The sequence below is a fragment of the Apteryx mantelli genome, chromosome 2, assembly GCF_036417845.1.
Source record: "Apteryx mantelli isolate bAptMan1 chromosome 2, bAptMan1.hap1, whole genome shotgun sequence".
Taxonomy (NCBI): Eukaryota; Metazoa; Chordata; class Aves; order Apterygiformes; family Apterygidae; genus Apteryx; species Apteryx mantelli.
In genome coordinates, this window is record NC_089979.1 from 9,327,657 (window position 1) to 9,355,449 (window position 27,793).

General features: G+C 39.7%; 1 protein-coding gene across 1 annotated transcript in view; it reads left to right on the forward strand.

Moving 5' to 3' along the window:
• Window positions 1-27,793, forward strand: part of KCNQ3 (potassium voltage-gated channel subfamily Q member 3) — a 200,584-nt gene that overhangs the window by 171,380 nt on the left and 1,411 nt on the right. The window contains exons 6-15 of the mRNA XM_067292269.1: window positions 1,223-1,333; window positions 1,857-1,952; window positions 3,324-3,418; window positions 5,550-5,576; window positions 9,423-9,479; window positions 17,933-18,120; window positions 19,023-19,125; window positions 22,136-22,267; window positions 25,029-25,127; window positions 26,615-26,699. Coding sequence (XP_067148370.1) covers window positions 1,223-1,333; window positions 1,857-1,952; window positions 3,324-3,418; window positions 5,550-5,576; window positions 9,423-9,479; window positions 17,933-18,120; window positions 19,023-19,125; window positions 22,136-22,267; window positions 25,029-25,127; window positions 26,615-26,699 — 993 coding nt within the window. The remainder of the gene's footprint in view (window positions 1-1,222; window positions 1,334-1,856; window positions 1,953-3,323; window positions 3,419-5,549; window positions 5,577-9,422; window positions 9,480-17,932; window positions 18,121-19,022; window positions 19,126-22,135; window positions 22,268-25,028; window positions 25,128-26,614; window positions 26,700-27,793) is intronic.

Consider the following 27,793-nt stretch of genomic DNA (forward strand, 5'->3'; position numbering starts at 1 on the left):
AACAGGGATGCTTCTACATCCAGTTTTCAGAATTTATGTCCCCATTAACTTTCAGTCGAAGACTCTTAGGTGCTTATATCTCTTTCACAAAACAGTTTGTGGCTCCTCGCTTCTGGGGATCTAATTTAGAGATGTGTCTCTGTGGTTATAACTGCACTGGCAGAGCTGCCTAGTGGAGACCTAGCTCTCATGACACAAATATTCTGCCTGTGAGAGCCTGTCAAGGGTTTTGCCAGTGTAGATAGACACTCATGGAAGTTAGGTACACAAGGAGCTAGAGAGACTCTTCCACTGAGGAGGTGTCTAGATTCAGGTGGGGAAGGTAGAAGGATGTCTCTTGGGAAGAATTACTCCGTACTTTTCTTGTGTCTTACATGAATTCCAAAAGACTCCATCAGAGATTGTCCTTGATGATAGGATACTGAGAAAAAGGGACCTTGGATACATCTGTTCTTGTCTTTTCTGATGAAGAGAAGAGTATTGGTTCATGCCACTGCTCACTTGATCGCAAACAATTCCAGTCAATTGCTACACAAAATTCATGTTGCTTTACCACCAGTAGTTATGGAAATTGTCTATATTGTGCTGTGGCTACAATTCAGCAGTGCACTTTTTTATGTCATGTAGTTCATTCGTTAATGGAAAGATGTGTTTTTTCCATTATTAATTAAAAGGCCCCAAGTGTTGCACAGAGAAATGAAATATGTTTATATTCTTGTCTAGAAGAGTGAGCAGTAAGAAATTCAGATAGAGTCTCACTGGAGTAAAATGAGAAATTGTTAAAAAAAAAGGGTCAGCCATTTTGCAGAAAGACAGTTTTCACAAAGTCATCTCTGTTTAATAGAGTGGCACTTCAGGGAGAGGTAGCCCTGACTGGTTGTTCAGGCGTTGCAGGCTGTTAACTGGCGAGTCCCATTCCTAGCTGTGCCTTGACTGTGAGCAGAACACTGACTCCTTGTGCCACATCAGTTCCCTTTCAACAAATGTACCCCAAATAGGCAGGTCTTTTAAGACTAAATCCATTCTTCTGGGTGTGATACCTCTGGACTATGTTGCTATTAAAAAAAAAAAAAAAGCCGGCCCATTGTCAAGATCCTTTTTTAACAAGTTGTGCATGAGCACCCATACAGCTAAGCGGGTTATGCAGATTTGATGGTGGTGTTTAAAGCAGGGCTGCTTCCTCTGTTTTTCTTATGGGAAGGCCTGTTCATTCTGCCCACAGATCACGCTGGCTACGATCGGGTACGGCGACAAGACCCCCAAGACGTGGGAGGGACGGCTGATTGCAGCTACCTTCTCTCTCATTGGAGTGTCATTCTTTGCTCTTCCTGCTGTGAGTACCTTCCTCCTCCTCCCTTCACCCAGGGCTAACCCAGGCCTACAGGAGGTAAAAGAGAAGATTTGTATAGGTTCTTTTACAAATATTATGTGGATATGGATGATTTTTTTCAAAAAGAAGGTGAAGTGATCAAGACTCCCAATAGGATCTAAATCCCATTTTAAGAAGGGATTCAGATACTTAAGTTTGACCATAACAGGAAATAACATAGGCCTTGCTCTGTGCCCTGGAGGCAAGTGGCATATCGTGTTCAAACTCCCTTCTCCCCAGGCGAACCTTGCATAGAGCCTATTGGGAATAATATGGCACCCTGATATTCTCTGAACCATGGGTGAGCATTGTCTGACCCAGTGCTAGTTGGCACAGGTCTACTTGGAAAGGGGTATGTGTAGTAGTGCACAAAGATCCATATAGCTATCTCCATGCCCCCTCTAGAGAACCGCTTCCTCCCGTTCTCATTACTCTACTTTTCCTAAGTGAGAAGTGCCTAAAGTCTTGAATCTCTCTCTGATTTCAGGGCATTCTGGGTTCAGGGCTGGCACTGAAGGTCCAGGAACAACATCGCCAAAAACATTTTGAGAAAAGAAGAAAGCCGGCAGCTGAACTTATTCAGGTTTGAAGCCACTTCTCCACTCTTTGGAAAAGTGCTATTTATTAAAATTGCTATATTGTGTAACAAGGACCACCTCTCCCCACTGCCCAAATTCTCATTTCCCATTGCAGGAGATGAGAAACTGTGCTTATAAAGGAGTCAGTTTTTTCACGTCAGGCTAGATAATCCAGTGGTCCTTGCAGTTTTTGAGGAATCTTTGCATTTCTAGAATATCTTTTAGAAGAAAGGTGTCTTTAGAAGAAAGACATTCATCTGCTAGTTTCTGGAAATCAACCAACTTCTGCATCAGCGCCACAAAAATCACAGAAAACAAGCTGTCAAAAATATATTCTTTCCAAAATCCAAGTTTTGCCAGTTCCCTTGAGGGAGTGTTTTATGTGCAAACAAATATATGTTGTTAGTGATGTGAAAACATCAATGGAAATAACACAGCAGACAGCAACTGTTTCAATCCAGGCATATTGCAGAAATAGTATGTGTGGTTTGTAAAACTGAAACAAGCCCTGGATCTTCCATTATCTCACTGGAAGATCATAGAAGGCAATAGGAAGAGTGTCTTTAGCTCACTTGGACTTCAGTTCTGGCCTTTGTTTCTAATTTAGAAAAGTAAGCATAAAATGACTAGTCTGAGGGCTGATAAATTTGACAGGATTTACTCTGTGTAGGTATGGAGTGGAGCACACCCTGAGGCAAGTGAAGTCAAAGGCAGCATTTTCCCAGGGGGACAGAGAAACTTTCTGTGATATCAGATGGAAGCACTGGTGCTCGGGACTGCTCAGGGTCAAACCAGTCCTCTGGAGAAACAGGCCAAATGGCATATTACACTACTCATTAAAAGCACTCCCTGGCAAACAGGAGTTTTGCAGGAGTGAGTGGTGAATTAAATTCACCTTTTAAATTAAAGCATCTCTGCTTAACAAGTAGCTAATTTAGCCACAATATCGTTAGTTATGTGCTTAGAGAATTTTGAGAGGAGCTAACTGCTGAACTATAAAATTGTTCAGCAAAATTTCCTCGATGGCACACTACACAATAAACTAGATCAAGCACTTCCAGAAATATTGGACAAGTCAAGCAGTTCTTGAAGCTCTTTCAGATGTACCAGACAGGCAAATAAAACCAGATTAGTCAAATGTAACCTCTTGTTGGTGTTGGTAGTTGTCTCTCATGTCCTGTCTCCTTTAACAGCCCTCCCAGATCATATTCCAGTGTCAATAATTTTGCCATCTAGTGACACTCATTGGGAATGGTTGATTAGTAATTCATTTCCAGATAGTCACTCATGGGCATGGTTAGGTTCTTTGAAACAATCTGTCTGTTTTCAGTCCACTTTCATCTAACACTAATTATTCCCTCTCCCTTGTGATTCAGGCTGCCTGGAGATACTATGCTACTAACCCCAACAGGATTGATCTAGTTGCTACCTGGAGGTTTTATGAATCAGTTGTATCATTTCCATTTTTCAGGTAAGTGCACTGTCCATCTCTCCTTCCTCATTTTCTATGAAGTATAAATCAAGACAGGAAACATGGAATTCATATATATGAATGAGGCTTCTGTAGGCAACGGGCAGTTGCCAGCGTTACAGATAAATGCAGATAAAGAAAGCATTGTTAACAACAATGTAGAAGTGTTTTTTAAAAGGACTTCTGCTCTGGAAGTCCAGACCAGTTTTCTGGACTGCCTAGTTTGAAAAAACCTACAAGAAACAGAAAACTGAAGAGATTTTGTTTAGGGTCTGATAAGAGCACTGAGAGAAAAGGTAGTTGGCCAAAATGACTCACAAGTCTTATATCCCTCTTCAGATGAAAATGTGTCGTGTGATATAGTATGGTGGGTGCATATGGTAGGGGTTGTGGAGGGCCTGCCTGCAAGCCCATGATAGGTATTTTCTCATATCTCATCCCACCTCTTTAATTTGTTGATGGAATGGGATTTCCTTCCTTTTTCTCCCCTCTTCCTGTCTGAAAGTGAAAAACATCCTTTTGGCTTTTGGATCCATTTCTTCTCCCTTCCCCCAGTGGGATGTATCAGGGCAGATGGATAATGCCTTTGGTGGCACTCAATTTTGCGTTCAACAAAGGAGAAGGTTAACAGTTTGCTTCAATGTTAGCTTTTTGCTTTGCAAGACTGGAGTTTATTCCCCCAGAAATCTCAATTTCTCCCTCAAATCTGGGACCTAAGAATGTTTGAGCCCTGGATTTTATAGGTGCCTGTGTTTCTCATGCCCTTCATGATGTCATTTTATATTTTGAGATATGTGTGCTATGCTGAAAATTCTTACTTCACCTTCTACAACTTGACTGACATGAAAATTGCGTTGTCACAGAGGTGGCCATGGCATGAGAACATAAGGATACATAACTGCATTAATGCTAATCTTTTGGCAATACCAATTGTTCAGAGGAACAATTTAGTGGAGGACAGCCAAACCACATTTAAAACTGTCTCCCACTGAAGCTAGTAGTGAAGGGTCCCCAAGACAACTTTTCTGGGAAGTCAGGGTCATGGAGTTTTTTGCTCCTGTTTTATTTTGCATCCTCCTGAGTTCAGTACAAAGCATTCAAAATGTAAAGGCACTGAGACTTAATGGATGCTTATATGTTTATGGAAATAAGTCTGTTCTATCCTACTTTTTTTGCATGTCAAACAGGCCTCACTTAGAAAACACCCTCATCTTGAGGATTTTACACTGAAAAAAGACCCTGTGAAAGCCAAGGCTTTTAGCTATAGAATTTCAGCTGCTAATAATGGGCATTACTTAACCAAGGACATGTTTTAAACTTTCATTTCGGGTTTGCTGTTATGCCTGATTCTGAAAACACTCCTCTCAAATGACCGCTCAGCTCAAGGAGAGGTTTACAAGTGTGAGCTGTGCTCACTGTGCTGATAATGCAGCTCCAGCTGTTGCTTTTAACTGCCTTGAAGAACCATACATATTTCAGCCTCCTGCCTTCACAAAGGGCAAATTACGGATCACAATCACTCATCCTTTGTTTTATTCACAATACCTTTCTACAGGACTAATCTCTTGTAGGTCACGAAGCAAATCTCCCATGGAAAAAGTGTTTAGTTAAGGCTCAGTACATTTTTTTTTCCCTTTTCTTCATCCTTCCTTACTCTCTATCTGTTCCCACATTATCCATAACAGAGTCATTTCTACGGGGGTTCTTGATCTCAGGTTTTGTTCGGAGAATAATTCTTAGGCTCCCTTAGAGTCTAGATGCATTACTATAATTTCAAGTTTGTTTATTGTGTGTAGGTTCTCCTCTGATTTAAATGAGACTGAAATTTAATAGGTGCTTTGCAAATAATGTTCTAGGAGACAGGGCAAGGGAGTTAACTTCTCACTGAAGACTGGTTTCCAGTCTAGGTAGCATAGCTTGGTTTCAGGAACCTGTACCACTCTCTTTGCTTTATGGCTAGTTGAAAATGCAATGTCAGAACTTTTATTCTGATGTCAGTTACGGTCACAGAACAGAAAAAGTATGAACCGTTAGAAGTGGATTAGCAATTTCAGTTAAAAGAATCTATTGAATTTATTATGTAATTCTTCTCTCCTTGCTTTCTTGTAATGCTTCCTCTCTTCTATAAAAGGAAAGAGCAATTGGATGGTACTGCCAGGTATGTTGCTGTCGTTATAGCCTTGTTTTAATACAGTTATTGAAGAATGCAGGTTAAATGGTTCTTTGTGAATTCATCAGTTGTTAACCAAAACATGCTACTAACATCAAAGATAGTCATTAAGAATGATTAACCGATCCATTTCCTAACTGCTTGCTTTTTTCTCTGTTTAACAACAGAACTAAAATGCTAATTGTACAAATGTGAGGTGTTGTTTGCTGATTGTCTGTAAACAGCTTTATTGTTAGTTATGATAATAATGCTCTACACAGCTTTCTCCTGGCCTATGCTATTGAGCCAGGGTTTAGCACCCAGGTTGTTCTGGGGTGAATTTAATATTCTGCCCCATGTTGCTGTTCAACAGTCCTGCCCTGAGCAGTGTTGTGTTGTGAGGGATCAAGTCTGTGTCAATGCACTGCGTTCACGGATTTCTTGATGCCAGATTCATTGGAAGGCTAAGATGAATAAGTAGGATAGTCAAGATCTCTGGCAGTACTAAAAAGGCTACCTTAAGGTCAAAGCTGTGGTCTCACACCTGCTGAAATAGATGGGGAGGTTCCCAGTAAATTTGGAGCATTTAAAAGCAAAGAGAATGAAGGAATCATTGATAATAATACTGGTCAGTCACTGAAGAATATAGTAGAGCAGGCATTGTCAGTTAACCTGCAAGATCTAAAATATATTTAGAAATGATATATTCATACCCACCTCAAGTTAGGTTACAGATTCAAAGGCACATAAAATAATTCAATCTGTGAGATCCAGAATCTGAAGCACTGAAGAGCTAAACTGCTATCAGTGGATCACCCACAACAGAGATTAAAGGATAGGCAGACACACAAAAACTCCTGCTGAAGCTATTTCAATTTATGTCCCCATTTAGGACTCAAAAAGAGCAAAAATTGTAGTTTAACTTTGGAAGCTGGTGGTCAGGGGATAGGCCTGGGTTCCAGTCCCTAGCCCGAAGAAAAGTTTTCTGGTTTTGTTCATTTGTTTTCAACTATTTTATGCAACACATGACAGCTTCAACAAAGGTAGTTGTAAAAAAAAAAAAAAAAAAAAGACTCACATTTGATGATTGTTAAAATGTTCTCCTATGAATGGTGTGGATTCAAATCTCCTTTAATAGAATGGAGAAGCGTAGCCTGGGTTTCCTCACAATACAGGCTAGTGCTGTAGTGCAGGTACTGGGAGAAAAGCAACTCCTCCTCCTGCCATCATCATCACGAGCTAACCTGCTCCTCTTCAGAGATTGCCTGGATGGGAGCTACCTGGTTTGTGGATCCTCATAAATCTTAAGCATTACATATCCATGGCATTGCCTAGGCTTAAGCAGTTGTGAGCTGCATTCATGCAGATGTCTGGAGATTTTAGACACCTCCAGGGTTGGTAGCAGTTGAATTTTGGCCTTTGCCATGTAAGAGTGAGCTTAGGTGCTTAAATACTTTGGGTATGTAACTCCACACCTTGAGCCAGGTTGGTTCTGTTGCAGGTACAGCAGCATATTAAAATCAGGCAACTGAATGGTTACTGCCATTTGCCATGTCACAGCTCTCCTAGAGGACTTTCTGCACCTGGAATGACTGAACAGTTCATGAACTAGCTTCTGAATTACTGTAACTTTCAACCCAGTAGAAGAAGTCATTTACATGGATGCATAGGTTAAAAACTGAAAAATATGACTCAGAGCCCAGAATCCTTGAAAACACAATGTCAAAGCCTCTCATTCTACCAGCCTGTGTTTTGCTTTTATTTGGTCACATAAGTGATAACCTTCAGCAAAATCATCAGTAATACTACATTGGAGCCTTCCTGTTAGCAGAAATGAGTTTATGGAAATAAATATTTAGTAAAAGGATTGGAAACCCTCCAGGTAGACAGACAAATGATGGTACTTGTGGAAGCATCCACTGACTTCAGTAGACATGGGACTGAGCCCTAAATCTGGTTATTTTGACAGTCCTGCCTCCCATCTTTAATAAAACTCTTATTAACAGACCAGATAATTGCAAAAAAAAAAAATTAATCTTCTTCCTACAGTAATTTAATATGGAAAGCATTACTCGCACTCCACTGCAGTTCTCCTTTAGGGCTGTATTGAAATAAATGAGCAATAAGAGAATGCTGTCCTTGTGGAGAGAACAGCACATAAGTGCATTCAGTCTCCAGGCTTTCGCATCAGTGAAGTACCTAACGGGAAAGCTGTAGTAATAAAGTGTGTTGTCTGAACAGCGATTGATAAAGGAGAGTGAAGAACTGATCCAAAGCTTTCACAGAGGAGCTGGAAAATATGACCAGTTAGAAACTAAAAATGAGGTCTGGCTGTATGAGAACTTGAGGATGAATAATGCTTTAAGTGGCAGGTATCAGGGTTTCAATAGTGTAGTGAGAAAGTTATATAGGATCTCCATAGTTTTAGAATTAAACCCCGATAGATCCTTCAGACCTTGGAATCAGGACCTAGTAACGGGACAAAATCACAGCTAGATTCAGCTCTCTGTTCTTAGACCATTTGGGGAAGACACAGGGGAGAGAGACAATGGATTGGAAAAGTCTGTTTAAGAAGCTGTACCCCAAAACAACACTGCATGGAAGAAAGCGGTGGTAGAAAGTTGATTTAAGCTTTGCAGCAGCCTGAAATTTTACTGAAGCTCCCTTTCCTTTCAACTAAAACTGTGAAGACATGAGATATGATGAAGACCACATCAGACTAATCTTTTGTCAGACAGTGGGCTGGGTTACGTAGACAGTGAAGGAACGTGGAGCACATGATGCTACCTTCCCTGCATGACCTGTACAGGTCCCCAAACCAGGAGGAACTGGGGCTGTGCTTTCCATGGCTCACTGGTGGGGCTTTTAGCGACTTCATGGCAGAGGTGCCACCACCTTTTCTTACTTAATTAATGCCATGTGCTACCAGCACATGAAGCTTCAGACAGCAATTGCACCTGCAGGAAGAAAGGAGGATTTCCTGTTCCCATTTGATTTGAAGGTCTTTGTGCTGTTGCTTATCTGCATGCATTGTAAAGCCTTTTCGTCTGGTTAGCTCCTAAGAAAGAAAATTTATGAAAAAGATACATTAATGTTCGTTGGAGTGATTTTGACATTTGGCAAATGTTTGTTGCCTGACTTGCATTTCCTAACTCCTTTAGGGTGGGCCTTTGCTTGAAGGACATACTCTTTATTTGAAACAACTTTTTCAACTTTTTAGATCTGTGTCTGAGGAAGGAATTGTAGGCCTAATTTTTCAGCACTGCTGTTAGCATCTGTTCCATTGATTTTAACTAGTGTATGAATTTTCAGCCATCTGTTTGTACAGGCGTTTTAGCTAAGGGCTTTGGACTTTCTCCTAGGGCCTTGCACCTAATCAGATTTTTAATTTCTGCACAGAGCACTGTCCAACTGTAGAACTAGACATCAGGATAGCATGTTCAGTCCTAAATCTATTATTATGCGAGTGCAGAAAAGTCATGTATTCCAGTGTCCTGATCTCCACAAGATAAATATTATCTCTTTGTCTTTAGAAAGATGTTTTGGGGTCTTTGAAAGGCAGAACCTGTACTAGTCTTTCCTGTGATTATGAAAGAAAGCATATAATGTGGTGCATTTATATATGATAACAATAATAACAGCATAATGAAAATAAAATCATATTTTGCAGAGCTGGAAAATGTTACTGTCAGCATCTCTTCTTAATGCATCTGACCAAAGCAGGAAGGGGGAAAAAGCCACTCTGATCGGCACACTACATGAACTACAATGAAAGGCTGTTCCCATTCTTTTTCATAGAGCTTTTCATGGATAATCATTAATGCCTCATCTTAATAACTTTTCTTCACTTTACAGTAATATCATGTTTAGTAGGGAGTCATTCTTTGGATCAAGCCTCACAAGAAAACTTAGGTATATACATTCAAGTAACAACTGAGCCTTTCTCTTTCCATATTTCTTGCATGCCATTCTCTGCCTGCACTTTCTTTTTTTACTACAGTAGTTCATCTAACTATCAGAAAAAGTAAGAGGAGATAAGAGTGAGAAGTTTCTTAAGCATAGCAAGGAAGTTGCATGATCTTGCAGATAGTTCATTGTTCTGCTGTTCAGAAAACACTGGGTCTAGTCCTGGCTCTGCAAATGATCTGCTTAGAAACAAGTGCTTTTCTCTGTTTTGGTAGAATGGGAATGATACTGACCTACTCTGCAAAGCATCTAAAAATCTATGGGTGAAAAATATTCTATAAGATCTAAATACCATTTCTTATGTAGTCCCAACCCTGTCAACAGAAATACAGGCAGGTAATTTTGTGTTTGAGTTCAGTAGAGCAACTCCCCTGCATGTTCATTTAAAGATTGTGGTTCAGAAGGGGAAAACAAGCAGATACTTTTGATCATCTTAATATTAGAAACATGCTTAAATATATTTCTGAATTGTGACCTGAGACCTGGGGCAAGAACTTTATCTTCCTGAAGAGGAACATAGAAATAATTAGTAGCATTTCAGGACTCTGAAAGACACGTAATTGGAAATACTAATACTTTGACTAAATTGTCAAGCACTTTATTTTATTACATACAAACATCTTCATATCGTTCAACTTTAGCTCACTGTTCTCTTTCCCACCTCATTCCCCAAACATGAAATCATCTACAGACAGCTCAGCTTTTCTAGTCAAAGCTCTTCAACTTTTGGAGGGCAACTAGAGAAGCTCCATATTTTGCTGGATGACTGGCCCATGCAAAATTGTTGAGGCACATTGATTTTGCAGTTGTTTTGCTTTCTAATGGTTGATACATAGAGATATGTTTACTAAAAAATAAAAAGTGGGTCAAAACTCACATGCTTTCTATTTACATTACTGTCTGCATCCTTTGGTGAAAAATATCTGTGATGTACTCACAAAGAAATTGAGCTATTCTCCCTGTGGATTGGATGTGACACTGTTTGTTCTTGCCCATTTCCAATCACTTTAGACTGTGTGCGTGAAAAAAAGGGACTGGGCAAAGGCACTTAGTGTGGATGGGGCAGTTCTCTTTCTGAAGGACACCAAAGTTCAGTCTAAGTTAAGACTTGTGCTCATGTCTGGGCAAATAAGGTGAATGGTAGGTGAGTCTGGACATAGAATCAGGCCCACATTTATATACCAATGAGAACACGCATCACGAGAGAATAAGAAAATTTATTGGCTAAAAGAGGACTTTTTCAGCTTAGATATTAGAAACTTGCAAGCTTAGACCTCCAGATTCAGGGTGCAGAGTAGCTTTTAAATGAAGGCATTATCTGTCAAGAAGTTTCAATTGATTATTTTCAACAAAGTTCAACAAAGGCAAGTGCAGGGTCCTGCACCTGGGGACGAATAACCCCATGCACCAGTACAGGCTGGGGGTTGACCTGCTGGAAAGCAGCTCTGCGGAGAAGGACCTGGGAGTGCTGGTGGACACCAAGTTAAGCATGAGGCAGCAATGTGCCCTTGTGGCCAAGAAGGCCAATGGTATCCTGGGGTGCATCAGGACGAGTGTTGCCAGCAGGTGGAGGGAGGTGATCCTCCCCCTCTACTCAGCCCTGGTGAGGCCACATCTGGAGTACTGCGTCCAGTTCTGGGCTCCCCAGTACAAGAGGGATGTGGCACTACTGGAGCAAGTCCAGCGAAGGGCTACAAAGATGATGAGGGGACTGGAGCATCTCTCTTATGAGGAAAGGCTGAGAGAGCTGGGCCTGTTTAGCCTGGAGAAGAGAAGGCCGAGAGGAGATCTTATCAACGTGTACAAGTATCTGAAGGGAGGGTGTCGAGAGGATGGGACCAGACTCTTTTCAGTGGTGCCCAGCGACAGGACGCGAGGCAACGGGCACAAACTGAAACACAGACACTTCCATCTGAACATGAGGAAAAACTTCTTCCCTGTGAGGGTGACAGAGCACTGGAACAGGTTGCCCAGAGAGGTTGTGGAGTCTCCTTCTCTGGAGATATTCAAAACCCACCTGGATGCAATCCTGTGCAACGTGCTCTAGGTGACCCTGCTTGAGCAGGGGGGTTGGACTAGGTGATCTCCAGAGGTCCCTTCCAACCTCAGCCATTCTGTGATTCTGTGATTTTGAAGATAAACATTGTCTGAGTTCCCCACTGTAGAATTACATGTTATTTCATTCGCTTAAAAGGGAAGGTGGGCTGGCTAAAGGTTGGGAGTACTCTGGAAGTGCCAAACTCTCCCTGATTTATATCAAGAAAATGCAAGGACTCTTTGAGATCAATTGGATGTATTCACTGAGGATTAAATATTCAGCAGGACTCATTGCTGCCCTCATAACATCAGCTTTGTGTTAATTTCCATGGCAAACAGTTCAAAGCAGAATATTTCTGACAATCTCATTCAAAAAGTTTGATTCTCCAAAGCTAAGTTAACCTAAACAAACACAGCTGCTAATGTACTAAAATATTGGAGTAAACATGACTACCTTTTGCTTCCAATTACTTGAGACCAAAAGGAAATAGATCTGATGATTAGCTAAATTATAAAGATATGGAAGGATTTCCTGATTATTATTACTGTTTGTGAAGGTGAAAGTGCTAAATACATGTCAGGGGGCTGTTTGTTCCACTGTTAGTATTAATTCTTTATTTTTCTTCTCACACATGTACTAATTGTATATGAAACTCCAGCACTAGGCAAAGCACAGAGAGGAGAGTATCTGGTTTGCATGATGGGATGTAACTGCATTATATCCTTGCATGACTGTCTCTGGACCAGTTTTTCTAGTTCAGTGGTTCCCACTCTTTATACTGAGCAAGAGTAAAATGTCTGCTGCAGAGGCCAGTGATCTCCTCATCTCATTCTATATCCAGCAACCAGATTCTTCTCTCAGATGTTCCAAAATAATTCCCACTGCTGTTGGGGAGCAAGACTCTGAGAATTGAATTGTTCTTCAGCTGTGAAATCAGCATCAAGCCTTCATGCCACACTATCCGCACTGCATCCACCTTCCTCCCTTTGCAGTGGTCTGTATCTCCCACTGAGTTATGGAGTTCTCCTTCAAGGACTCCATCTGAAAGGCAAAGGTTTTGGGGAAAATTTTATTCCACCACAAGGGAGAGGGTGTAATGGAATGCAAGACAAGCAGTGATCATATATCCAAGCTAGTCAGAGAAACAACTCTGCACTCTTTTCAGTATTTTTGGGATGCATTAATTCCCCGTAATTTCTAGAATTGCATTGGAAATCAGGAATTATGTTTTCCTGAGCGTAAAGAAGCCAAGTGAAGAGGGACCACCATCCCAAGGAGAGCAAGGGCAGCTAATATCAGTAGGAGGACTCTGAAAGACAAGCAGCAGTACATGAAGCCATGGGTGGGAACCACTGTCCTAGCCATTCTCATGAAGGATGATGTGATCTGCGCATGCTTCATACTCTGAGACTGAGCCATGCGCATGCTGTTTTAATGAAGGACATTGTGTCATGAGAACAAATGTTTCCTAACTCTTAACAACAACAACAAAAAAGAAAACAAAAACCCCAGCAGAGCCAGATTTAATCCCTTTGAAATGAGACTAAAGTCCATTGTTTCTCTGATGAAAGCTAGCCATTTATCTGGAAAAAAGCTTGGGGTTTTTTTTGTATACAGTATATTGTTGTATTTTTCATGTGAAGCTGATGAATGATTTCCTAATTGTTCTACTGCTCTGGCTGCCTGGATTTAAACAAAATTGTCTATATTTCTTGTATAAACAAACTGTTATAAGTCTGGCTGTTACTTTAGGGATTAATTATGAGCATTCAGTTAATGAGATAGGATTCAGTTCAGGTTACTTTAGCTTAGCTAGAGCCCTGTTTTTTGTTTTTTTTTAATTTTTTTTTAAATCCAGTTCTCTCTCTAGTCAATAATGAAAGACAAGTTTCCCCAGCTGGCAAGTCATCCCAAACAAAAACAGGACTGAAATGCTCTCTGTAGGTTGCTAACTCCCCATCAACTATAAAAAGGAATCTAGAGAACAATCTTAGACATAAAGAACAATCTTAGACAAGACATTAAACTTTTCAGACAGCTTAAGATAGATAAGATGAATTCCAGCCTCTAAACCTAATATCCTGGAGCAACAAATGGTCTCGGGACAACAATTTTTTCTTGAACTGACACTTACCAAAGGAGAAACTTACCCTAGAAAGACAGTTTTGGGTTGCTTTTGGTTAATATTAATTACCTTCAATAAAAACAAACAAAAAAACAAAACAAAACAAAAAAGCAAGTGGGTGTGACTATATATGCAACAGGAAACATCGCAGCAGATAAGTGGCCTTTTGTGCTGAATGCTGAGGAATATTTAGATCTATTTTGATCTGCAAGAAGCAGATTTTGGACCATATGAAATCTTGATGACTCATTTTCTGAGATAGCTACGCAGCAGAGATTTCTGGCCCTATATTGAAAAAAAATCATGAGATGAATGTTTTGGATTCTCTGTGTTGTCCACAGATCCCTTTTCCTGTTGGTCTGACTCTTATAGATCCTTGCAATGTCTTCTTGTCCTTTGATAAGGAAGACACTTCTTATAGGAATTTCAAGGGACAAACTTTGAGAGATCTGGACTCTAGTTCCAGCTTATGGTTCCTTGCAGGATCTTCGTAAGTTAGTTTTCTTCTGTCAGCTAATTAGCACACCCTAGAATCACTATGTCTCCACTGATAGAAAATCCCACAGCATATAGTACATTAATTTCATTTTAAGATATGTGCTTTGAAGGACTCAGAAAGTTTCTGGAGGAAGAGTCAGAGTCCGTATGTAATGACAGCTATCTTCTTCCATTATAGTAATAAACTGTTTTCAATAAACAATAGGAAACCTCTGTATCACTATTCTTCTGCTTCTTCAGCTTTCAGGCTCTCTGCCTTAAATATATTCTTCCCATTAGAACTTCTCCACACTGTGACTAAACCGAATCTTGTGAGATTTAACAGATTACCCCAAGCCAATGTGTTATGTGTGAGCACTTCCCACGTCCCACTTTTGAGGAAATCACTATCTGAGTTTTATTGCTAGATTTCATCCTTCTAGAAGCTTTCTTCTCATCCTTCAAGGTCTTTCTGGAAACCCTTGGACCAAGATGTTCAGTCTTGAAATCCTAAAATATATGAAAGTAGTTCCTTACTTAGAAGGTGTTGGCTACATTCCTGAAACAAAATAGTCTCCACTTTCATCTGAGATTCACCTATCATTGGTGACCTGTTAATTCCCCCACCAGGAAAAGCTGATCTCCAAAACAAGCTTGTTGCATATATAAATCTTTAGACCTAGGGGAAAATGTCCTTTATTTTATTATCACTGAACAGACCTTTTCATCCTAAAATTACTTCAGTTTATTCCTCCTTGTAACTTATTTTACAGTCTCCTTTGGTCTACAGAGATCGTCACCTTGGCAAGCATGCTTCATTGCTCTATCTCTTTTTTTTCACACTGAAAACCTCACAAGCTCGCTCTCTTTGACATCTGGAGTCCCAGAAATTTACATTGCTTGGCTGACTCTCTGTTGTCACTCAACTAGATTTTTTGTGACTTCCTTTGCATTAAAATCCTGTCATGAAGTCACATTCTTCTTGGCAATCCTTATCAAAATTAATTCCTTCTTCAAAGTTTGCTTTTATTACTAGTGAGACGTTAGAATTTTGTTTCCCTGCTTTACCCACAAAAAGTCATACATAAGTCATTCAGTTAACTTTAGCTGTCTTCACCGTTATTTCATGCCCTTTCAAAGCTTGCTCAGGTTAGCTGTCTTCTTCTCCTTTATATATATTTTTCCTATATATAGAATGAGAGTCTTGGAAGAAACCTAATTTCACAGAAATACCATGGAGTTAAAACAAATTCTTTGCCTTGAAAAGCACCACTGCTGTCAAACATGACCTCTTAAAGTTTAGGGAAGTGATAGCAATGCAGAAAAGAGGTCACAGGATCATCCATATCTTGTTAGAAAGCAAATCATTTGTCAGGACTCTACATGCATCACCAGTTCAGCCTTTACAGCACAGTGGCATATCAATCAGATCAAGACCCCAACCCAGAAGCAGGCACTAAGGAAACCTATTTTTAAACAAGTGCTTAAGGATTGAGCAGGAGACTGCCCTCCACATTCTGTGGTGACTAATTTGCCACAGACGTCAACAAGGAGTATCTCATATTTTGCTACCAAGAAGGAAGCAATCCCTGATTTTTGCTATGCACACTTGTCTGCAGTGTGTGTATCTTCTCCTCGTGCCATTAATTCTTCAGGAAACTACATTAGGGCAAAGTTTGGGTAATTTTAATACCACTCACTTAGGTTATTTAATTCTTCACTCGTATACATGTTTGTTTGATCCTCACATCACCAACTTCAGTCCTGGCAATGCTGATATATCAGCATTTGAAAACCTCTTTAGCCATGCATCTCCACATTCATACAAGCCCTTCTTAGGTGCCACTTTCACATATGCATACACATATGCGCTTCATAGGCACAATGGCAGGGCAAGTGTCTGAAGGCTGCAGAAACTGTGTCCACATCTGATTATTGTCATGCTGCCAACAGAGTTCGGAAAGCCTAAAAAAAATCCCCCACAAAGATTTAGTACACTGTCTTTTATGACTGGGAAGCCCATATTTCGTTATCTTCTGGGCCAAAGGTATATCAGTCAGAAACTGCTAGTACAGAGAGTTGAGGACCCCAGTAATTTGTATAAAAAAAGACCTGCAACGGCTGTGATCTGCAATTCTTAATTCAAGTAGGAACTTTGCATGCTGTAAATTGCAGTATTCCTGTTAGGGCCACTTCTCTTTTGAAAGCTGCAAAGTCATCATATGTGTCTTAAAATCCATCTCACCTTTATCATTATAAGAGGAATATCTTCTACTTCTACTGCAAGGGGAGACTGTAGCAGACAGAGCTCTGAGATAGAAATACCTGCTTCTTTCAAGGAAGTTCACCAATAACATGAGACCTTCCGAAGACAGATGTCATTAGAACCCAAAAATAATCCACCTGACCAAGACAACTCCTTCAATAAAGAACAGGTAGTTCTGTGAGCTAGACCCTTCACTAGCAAGGCCTCCATAAGGTCTTCATCTTTGCTTTTCCCCAACAACAAGTTCAGTGGCTTCAGCTGAACAAACTGCACAGATAACTGCAGATACTGGTGAAAACTCCTTCTTCTGGTCACTGCTGAAGTTTGCTCCTGCAGCAGATCTCCTGTGCTGCTCAGAAATCTGCCAGCTGTGTTGGTTTCTTCTCTCTCCCCAGAACCTGCTTGCCCCACTCTCCCCCTCAGAAGCTTCTCTAGACTGTTTGTGCACAATTTACCTCCACCCAGAACTTTCCCACACTGTAATTTCTAGGACTAGGTTAAAAGGCAGACTTTCTTCCCATGCCTTAGCCCCACATTTTTTAAAAATGTGCAGTAAACAAGTAGTAAAGTAGTAAAATGAACAAACAAATCAGATACTTATATCATCTCTCACCTAAAAAGTCTTCAGAGCATATTTAAGCTGATGCACTCATTAGCAAATAGTTTTTGTGCTGCTGTTTTCAGTGGTATTAGTAATTGCCTTTAAGACTGTTATGGTCATCAAGCTGTAAGAAGGGTTGCTGATGCTAGTAAAATACAGGTAGGTAGATACAGGCAGGTAGATACAATTCTTCTATGCCTTGCCAGTGAAGGGCAAATTGTCTTTGGTCACTAAATCTGTAAGAGGACAGTGCAAGGAATCAGCAGAGGAACAAAATACATCACTATATCACAATTTGTAAGGTTCACCTCAATTTCTAGCATAGTGAGAGATGTATGAAATTGAATGGTGGAGAGAACTGGGTGGCCTGTTCTACCATCTACCAAATAATTGCTTGGCAATGTCTTTCCAGTGTTTTGCTTATAATTTATTTGGTCCACAGCACATCTGAGTTGCTTCTGCTCCTGGCTGTGCACATGAGTTATTCATTTAATAGCCTGCCATGGACCCGATAGTTAAATAAAGCACAGAACTGAAAAGGCCAAGCATCTTCATCATTAGACAATATAACTGCCTAAATAGTGGTGTTTCTCTTCTTAATGATAAATCTAATGCTTCTGAAATGCTACAGGAGCAGAAGCACTGATGTGTTATGTAGGGAGGATAGCAAGACCCTCTGGTAACATTTTCAATGTTGATACAAAAATGCTCATAAAAAGTAGTTACTCATCTGTGAAGCTTAGTGCTTACAAAGACTTTGATGTATTATGGTAGCCCCAGCAGTGTCCTTGTGTACAAAACATTTATTTAGCCTCTTATATACTTAAAGCATCATGAAAGCAAGTTAAAAGCGTACAAAGAAGGAAAATGATTACTTTTGCTTATTTTGTAGCCAAAAGCTGGGTCTCTTGGATCGGGTTCGTGGTACCAATACTAAAGGAAAGCTATTTACCCCTCTGAATGTAGATGCCATTGAAGAAAGTCCTTCAAAAGAGCCTAAGAATGTTGGCTTGAATAATAAGGAGCGTTTTCGCACTGCATTCCGAATGAAAGCGTACGCTTTTTGGCAAAGCTCAGAAGGTAGCCCATCTGTGTTGATTTCTTTCTATCCATCCCCTTTTCTCCCCATTTTACTTTGTTCCTCTATGTCTTCTGTGGAAGGTTTGCGACTTTCTGGGCTGAGAATGGCTAGTTTCTGGTTTTACATGGCACATTTGGGAAGGTTCCAGAAAATGAATGCTGGATTCCAGGCAAAACAATGTTTGAAATAAGGCAATGGCCTTCCAAAACCCAGCAATCAATTTGGTATATAGCCAGTGATGGAATCAACTTATTTGAACTTATTTGCTTCCCCAGCTGATTTCCCTCCCATTCTCCCGGAGACTGCTGCTCCATGAGCATCCATGCAATGTCACCGGGCATTTTTCTTCCCAGTGTCCCCAGACACCCAATTTCGTGTTCTTGTCTAATGGTGTCTAAATAGCAGTTTCTCCTTGATTGTGCCAGTTGACCTCCATGCCAAAGAACAGCCTCAGGTGTGCTGGGTGTACTACCATGGACACAGTTTGGGTGTCCACACAGGGGGCTTGGTTATCCTCACCCGTGGAGTTACGTGAGCTCAGAGCGGTGTGTGGGAGGACAACTCGGCCTGTTTTAGCCTTACGTAAAACAATTTTGGTAAAGATTTCTCTGTAAAAGCTCCTAAAAATGGGAACTTCTAAATACATTTGAAAAGAAGGAAAGCTCCCAGTGTTTCAAAAATGCCTGGAATTTGAGAGGAGATCCCTCAAATAATAAGTGTCTCACACCTGTCCTGGCAGAATTTTGAATGCCCCTTTCAAGAGTTGACTAGAGTAAGAGGAACCTGCTACAGATATTCCTTTTCTAAATTACATTTACTTTACGTAGTGCTTTAGTAAACCAGAGCTCCCTCTGCCGATCGTGTGGTCAGATGTTCACGCTTCTTTTGGCCTACTTTGCAGATGCAGGAACAGGGGAACCCATGGCAGAAGATAGAGGTGACAGCAATGAGTTTCTAATGGAAGATATGATCCCCACGTTCAAGACAGCCATCCGAGCTGTCAGGTAAATATCTTTGGCATTCCTCTATGTTTGCTTTGTCTTTGAAAGCTGGTGTTTCAGGAAATCACATCAACAAGATTTTATACAATTTATTGTCACTATTGATTTTTTTTGTAAATACAATAAGTTAGATTGTTATAGATATATTGAAAAGCACCAGATATACCTTGTTTAAAGTTCTTTCACAAAATATACAGAAAGGAAAATGTCTATCAGTAACACTGATAATGCCATTTGTGCAAGAGAGTATGTAAACATATTCATTATAAAATAATATTGTATACAGTTTATCATTAAAATATGCTATACATATAGTATCTTGCCCAGCTCACTGACTGTAGCATTTATGTAAGGCTGGAATTTTCACTTAGCAGTAAACTTTCAGCTGACTCAAATCTTCTTTATTTACAATTGTATGAGCGTGCAATATATTTTTTCAGCTTTCACATTTTAATAGATGCTGAGATCTCCATTTTGGCAGTCTTCAGCCTGTGACATGTGTCACCTCTAGTTTGGTATCACAAGAGATATTCCCTTGGGTTAAAAAAATCCTAGTAAAGCTTGGTAATGCACTTAGTATGTCAAGCATATGAAATTTGTTTACTGACACTGTTATTCATCCACTCAGAACTCTCTTCGCTCTTCCCATAAAAATTACCCCCACTAGAAAATATTCTGATTTCATTGCAATTGTTCTTAAAGCTGGCAGTTGTTAATTTTTTGCTATGGAGTTACTGTCTTCAAGGTGAAAGATCACAAATCTGGAATGTACCAGACTTTATAGAGCGATATCTTCTTTATCTTGTAAAAGCTTCAGGGAAGTTAATTCTGTACCCTGACTAACTTGGAAATGTCCTTAAAGCAGTTACAGGCGTATGGACGGATGCCCCATTATCTCTGGCTACTGATGCATATGTTCCCAGTCCCTGCAAGGGTTCTCGGGCAACCTGCCCTCCTCCCCATTTAGGAGTGGGTTGCTTCTGTCTATAATAACATTTTTAATTCCTGGTATCACAGATTAAGCCTTGTATTACCAGAGAATATAACTTTTCAGGATCTGAATTAGAGCAATGCTTTTTGAAAATGCCTTTTGAGCTTTTTTTGTTAATGGCTGCTCTATCATACCAACAAGTTACTTTGTGGTTTAAAACCGAAAATGTGGAAGGTTCAGTCTTTTATCCTCCAGCATAATAAACTTGCCTCGTACTAACTGGGCAATGGCTGAGAAAGGAAAACGCTGTGTAGATAGTCTTTATTTCACAACATGCAATTATCTGTAAGCCCATTTTGCCCTCAGTAGAGCTTACAGTTTATGGACGCATAACTGGGGACTGGATTGATCCAGTACCTTATTGCATAAGGTACTGGATAATACATAATAATATACTGCACAAGTATGATGTTTGTTTCTTTTCATTTCATCCTTTTGATCAATCATCCAAGACCGAGTTGTCTGAGTGATATTTACAAATAAAATAAAATAAAAGTTAGAATGGCTTTCTCCTGGTTTTTGTCCAGCTGGGTTCAGGAGAACCAGTTATTAACACTTCCAAGTTTTCTCAAGCATGCTAAAAGCTATGTCCCAGAGGCTTTGCTCCTGTTACCCACCAATGCTTTCTTCCTCCCTGCTCTCTCCGTAAATCTCGCCTTCCTCTCTTCCCAACACCCGCTTGGTTTCCGACACAGAATCTACATCTGTCCCATTTTCCAGCCCCACCTCTGTAAGACAGGCCGTTATTATTTTTGCAAAACGTCCTCTCCCACATCCTGTGCAAATCAAATTGATTTATGTAATTTCCCTGTAAATTCAATCATGAGGCAAGCTATTTTTTTTCTTGTATAGTTTACCCAGACACTGAATGCTAATGTGAAGTAATTCCTTCAGATGAAACCTCTTAATGAGTTTTCAGGGTCGTGATCAAGGAGTCATTTGAACTGAAATTGTTAACAGTGTGATTCTTTTTCCTTTGTATTTTTTTTAGTACGGTTCTATTGTTATCACACATAGTTCACCAAGAATTGGCATAAGTAAAATTTTGAATTCTTGAACACTGAAAGCCTTATGAGCAACAGAGTAAAATAGCAGAAAACCTTTTAAAAACATACAGGAATTATGTTTGCTAAATGAATGTGTCTGTATATTTTAAAAGGTAAAAAACCAACAACTTATAACATGAAAAAAACAGGTCAGAACTTTAACAGTCCACAGCAATTGCACAACTCAAACAATAAGAAAATGAAGCACATCTGCAAATCCCAAGCCTAAGACACAAACAAAAGAATAAAATGCTTCTCATTCTTTACATACACTTATTGTCTATTTGGTTCACCCACCAACGTACAACCATGTGACCTAATACTTAAAAAGAAAAGGATGCAAAGAGGAAGCAAAACAGTTTTCAAGTGCTCTCCCCTGCACTGAACCTTATTATGAGAACTCTATTATTAGTTATTAGGACCTATTAATAAAGCTATTTTGCTTTTTTTCTCAAGGACACTTTTCTTTGCCCCCATGATTTGAACTGTTGATTTATTAACTTCTGCATTGCTAAGTAATTAACATTTGCTATTCAAAACTTTCCCCTGGTGCAAAACGAAAACCAAGCTGAAATAGTTTGGCATTATATACACTATAAATTAATTTTATAGTAGGCTGAACCATACCTTCAGCTCTAAAATCTCCAGTAATTTGTGTTGTTCAAAATCAAATCTCACGTCTGAATTTGTAGCTTTGAATCGCTTCCAGTTATGATAATAGTGCTGAGAAAGCGATGTAATGTGCATATAATTTTTGAAGAAAAAATAGCCTATCAGTTATGAAAAAAACAAATATTATGTGTTTAGAAAAATGGTATGACATTACAGATTCACTGCTTATAATTTGTTACCTTGTACTGAGATAACATATTCAATTTCCAAAAATCCAGAACATTTTTCAATTGTTCTATAAAGTTGCAAACTATCGCTATGGAACTGATAAAAGGAGTTAGAAATTATTCTCTTTATTGTGCAGAATACTACAGTTTCGTCTCTATAAAAAAAAATTCAAGGAGACGTTGAGGCCTTATGATGTAAAGGATGTGATAGAGCAATACTCAGCAGGGCATCTTGATATGCTGTCCAGAATAAAATACCTTCAGGCAAGGTAAGAGCCCTCTGGGAAACGGGGAAAATATATAGCTGTTTTGGCAACAGAATAGTGCAGCTGTTGTCTTTACATATAAGACCACTCAGAAGCTATGTCTTTGCACAGCATAGCTTGCTCATCAGAAAGCATTTTTCCCAAAGAAGGAAGGTAAGCAAGCCGCGAGCTGGGGTAACTGCGGAGGAAGAGAGTGCTGGCTCATGATTAGAGCAAGGAAATGGGAATCAGAAATACTGGGAATTTTCCTGGCCATTGACTCATTATTTGATTATGGTCAAGTCGCCCCCTTCCCTCCCCCTTTCTACAGATGATAAATAAAAGCAACGGTTTCATTACATGGAGCTGTTTTTTGGGCTGGATTCTGTGCTGACCTGTGCCCTGGTGAATCACATGATACAAGTGCAAAAGGGAACGAAAAGGATAATAATTGCCACCACTTCAGAATAAAGGTTTTACAACCCCTTTGCCCAGGTGCCAATGGATCTATATGAAAAAAAAAAAAGGGGGGGAATTTCAAGACTTTGTGACTCCTCAGGTTTAATCTGCCCACCCAATGGTTTCCTCAAAGACGAAGTTCATCCTGGCATGCTTTGGAGGCATGTCTACCCTGCAGGCAAAATGAAACTTTTGCTGCTCACATCCTGAGCTAGCTTGAGCTAGCAAGTCCCCCTGGGTTAGCAGGCATGTGCGTGAGCTTCTGCATTTGTGTAACTAGCTTAGCTCAATCTCAGCACAGCATTATCCAAATTTCCTGACCCTCCCAGTCACTCTGATCTGCAAAATACCACACAGATGTGCCCTCGATTTCTGCCAAGAACAGGCTGAGTGAGTGCAACTCTTGTTGCATATTCGGACCAGACTTACTTCAGTTTTGCAAGGCTGCTCAGCTCCTTCCTTTGGACTTCATAGTTTCTTATTTCAAAGTGCTTTTCCATATGCTGGACTATCTCTGTTTCAAGTGTGCAGCAAGTTCTGTTCCAGCCTCACCATTTTTGCTCTAGAAAAGCTGGCCTCTTTATTTAATATCACTTTTCTATTCATAGGCTTTATATCGCAAAACACTGTTATTGTATAAACTGACCTCTGCATCACATGAGTTTAGGTTTTGATGCAGTAATGTTTTCTGAGCTTGGGAAGTTGATGAGGGCTCCTGATGTTAGAAACCTGTGTCTGGGGTCGTGTCCACATTATGCAACATGGTTCCCTTGGGCAACCCTTCCTCTACCTTAGACTGAGCCACTGCGTGATTTTGGGCGGCATAGCGCCACCCAGATACTCGCTTGATTTGTGGAAGCAGCGAAGGTGCCCGGCCTGATTAGGTCTGTCTCGAACTTTATTTATGGCAGTGCTTTGTATGGTGAAGGTGTATCCTGCGTGAGTCAGGGCAAGAGTCCCAGCACAGCCTCGGACCTGTGCTGCTCGGTGCACCGCTGCAGCACTGGGGCATTGAGATTCGTCACCAGTGGATGAACCACAATGCTTCAACAGCATTTTGCTCACATACAGGAAAGGTGTTTTTACACATTTTTGAAGCAAAGACATAGTACCAGCAGGGATTCGGCTGAATAAATTAACCTAATATGTAAATGTGGATGTCTACAATGTAGGTTTCTACATCTGAGCAAGACACGGTCAGTTCCTCTTATAATTAATGGAGCCCTAATAAGCATAATTAATGGCATTTATGGTGCAATTCACCCCATCTTAAAGCAAGTGCCTTTATTTGGTTAGATGAAACTCCCCTAGTTTCCCCCAAACACTCTTCACTGTGTTGACTAGCTCTCCATTGACTATAATCAGACAAAATTAGGGAGGTAAGTCCTACTCATTGTGCCTAAGGATAATGGGATGCCAAAGGAGTTAGAAGAGATGTTGTCTGATTGCCCAGCAGTGCTTGGGTGCCTAGAAAGTGTCTAAGTAGCTTTGTGAGTCTTGCCTTGAACTTTTTTAAACTCCATTTTCAAAAGTCCATGGGACAATATGAAGCCATGCAATGCATCTGCATGGACGGTCTCCTAATACAACTATCCATTTTGTGGACTAGAGCTGGCTGATATCTGGCCAGTATGGTGTGTGGGCTGAATGAACAGAGGTTTGCTTGCAGCTGAGCAGGTGGAGATGCCAAATGAAAGAAGACAGGGATTTAGTAAAAGAGTTAAATATACTTAATTAAACACTCTACAGCCTCCCAAACATTATTTACAGTTTTTGTTCCAAATAAAAAAAAGTCAGGCAGGATTCCCTGTGAAACTTCATGTGCACTTATATTTTTTAAAACAAGAGAATAATTAATAACAAAAAAATTAGTGATAATTAAGTACGATAACTGCTAGAAAGTCACTGGATTATTAAAAAGAGTATCTGGAATTGCAGCCTTGGGCCAAATCCTGATCATCATTATTCAGCACAAAATCTGATGGGTCCCTCCTGACATTGTTAGGAATAGCTGTTGTTAGAGATCTTTAGACAATCATTCCACTAATTTAAGTTCCTTCGCAGGAAATAGTCTTGTGTTTCAAATGACCAAGTTAGAAAACAGGGGGCTGCTTAGATTACCATAATCATCCAATGTACTGATGGTGGACCTCGACCAGAACAAACATGTCATGACCCTCAGTATCTTACCAAAACCTAAACATTCTTGCTTTTTGAATTTTTGCTATTGTTTGCTGCAGAGACGAGTAACAGTTTCTGTTCTGTGTTAGCATTTAGAGATGATCTTAAGCACTTGCATCATGTTCTACACTTTTCTTTTTTTCAGAGTAGATATGATTTTTACACCTGGACCTCCATCTACTCCCAAGCATAAGAAATCCCAAAAGGGAGGAGCTTTTTCTTACCCTTCACAACAGTCTCCCAGGTGAAATTATTCTGCTTAGTATTTTGCACAGACCAAAGCAAAAATAAAATGCTCATTCATACTCCAGAACAAGTACTTCATTCATCCAGCCAGCACACTGTTATAGTAATGTTATCAGCTGAAAGGATATGTTTCTACAAGTTACATATGTGCAAATGTTGAACCAGAATGACGCTAGCTTCCCTAAGAATAATCTATGATGGAAATTTAAACATAATTTTGTCTTAACTGTCTAGCTCAGCTTCTCTATGGTGTGCAAATCTGATTATATGAGAAAGATGTACATTTGATTGCTGATATGCTGAATTCCTGAACATTCAGCTACTGAAAATATAAATCACCAACAGTAGGAAGGTAAACCAGTTATCTCCTGAACTGAAAAAGATGTTTCATTATAGCCCCCTCAAAATGGCAAGCACCTAGTTTTAATGATATTGCTTTTAAATCAATGATTGGTGAGAATTACTGAAAATAAGTTGCAATGACAGGTTTCTGGGTGTGAAAATGACGGCATGTTATTGCTGCATTCCTAATAGCGAGACTTCGATAATAAATCACATTTTTTTCTCTTACTTGCAACAAACAGTCTCCTGATAAATACCTCTAAAGAATCACAGGTACAAAACAATCAGCAATCTGACCCCAAAGTTGTTAATGTTGCTCAGAACAAATCTAACCTTGCAGAAAAAATGTTAAGTGGGTTCTATTTGGTTTATCCTACCCAGTGAAAAATCTCAAAGCATGTAAATATGGAAACAGAGCTCTACATATATGGAAGAGGCAATGATCATTTGGGAAAAGAAGCAGATTGCAAAATTTGCATAAACCCATGTTAGTGATAACCCAATGTACAAAACGTGAAGTATTTTAGTTACAGTTTCTGCTTTAGTAAGATATATCCTCAGCTATGAAGTTTTCATTCTGTCAGAAAGAGAGGAGATGAATTGGACCTGTCAAAACAAAAGGTTTGGGGTATATTTGTTCTATGTCATGTTAGGAACATATTCTAAGAAACTGGTTTTCTAGCCTCTGCACATAGTGTTAAGACACTAATTTGAAAGACACTAGTTTGAAGGAATTAAATTTCAAAACACATGTCCATCTGTAGTCCCACTGTTTGGACTGTCTCAAAATTTTTCACAAGCCTGAAATTATTCCACCATGTCTGAGATTAATTTCACTTTCATTCTGATCTTTTTGTTTGCTCTTGCTTTGTGTTAGTTGCTTTACATTAATTTTGAATACAAAATAATTTTAAATTAAAAATCAACAATTTTTTTAGTTTTTTTTTTTTTGAATGACATAGAGTGTCTTTCTGTTTATCCTGTTCGTATGGTAAATAACTAAGTCCAATCTTGTCTTAGAAGAGGCTTCAGTGTGCTATATTAATATCACGCCAAGGTGTTACTTCTGGTTTCCTATATATATATTACTAGTCATAATACAAGGAAAATGGGGACACTAATAGAGTTTTTAATTCTTTATAGAAATGATCCGTATGTAGCCAAAGCATCTGCAGCAGACACTGAAGACCAAAGTATGATGGGCAAATTTGTTAAAGTTGAACGACAGGTATGTAATTTCCTGATAAAGAAACTGAGGCATTTATGTGAGTGTACAGAAACCTAACTTTATGGATCCCTACACCAAATCCAAAACATTGTAACCACATGACAGGTTCTGCTCTGGTGTAAACTCACTTGAATTTGGTTCAAAAAACAGTAGTTTACTTTCTACCATCAGTTTTAAACTGAGTCAAATATTGTCTATCCATGCATCTAACTTTATGCTGAACCAGAAACAGCAAGGCTCCATCAGCCAGCACCAAAACAGTATAAAAGGTAAAGCTGACATAAATTCAGTGTGATTCTTTGCTTGACCCAAGCAGATTGGTACTCTTAAGTGATCAAGAAGCACATGGACATATTAATGATCATAAAAAGCGTATCATTAGTTTTCCATGAGAGTGATAATTAACTGGGAAGTGTGCTTTTTGAAACCTGTTGAAGTAATATCCTTTGTGGTAGGAAGACCCTAAACGTGATGTTTACATGTGATTTTTTCACTTCCTTAAACTCATGCTTATCATATCTGGTGTTTTACGGTGAGCACATCACTGTCTTTTGCAGGGTCTAGCACTCAAAAGTATTGCCTCCTCACGTATTTTTGAGCCCTCTTTATGCATCCCAAACTGTTGTCCAACAAGTCAAGTCACTCTCACTTCTAAATGCATAATTAAATAAGATGGAGGCAAATAGCATTAACTGTCATCAATTCCTTTCATGGATGTAAACATTCAGGCACAAATAGCTACTACAAAGAGCAAGGAAATCAGTCCTAACGTTTAACCCTGATATGGAGGGACTGTTAAGAATTAAGAGGGTAGGTCAGTGTGCAAAGGTAATTCCATCTGTTGTCCTTTGGTAATAGCTATCCGCAGTATATTATCATAACTTTGGCCATAATGTTGTAGACTCCCTTTGGATACTGGACTGCCATATACCCAGCAATGTCAGGAATTTTTGGCACAGTGCATAGGAACTGGGCTTCTTAGTCTGAGGCAGTTAGCGGATAAACTGGCATCCACTGCAGTCCAGCTTCCAAGGGAAAGTCATGATGACCCTGGAGGTGCCTTTATGACCGATAGCAATGACAGCACATCATTC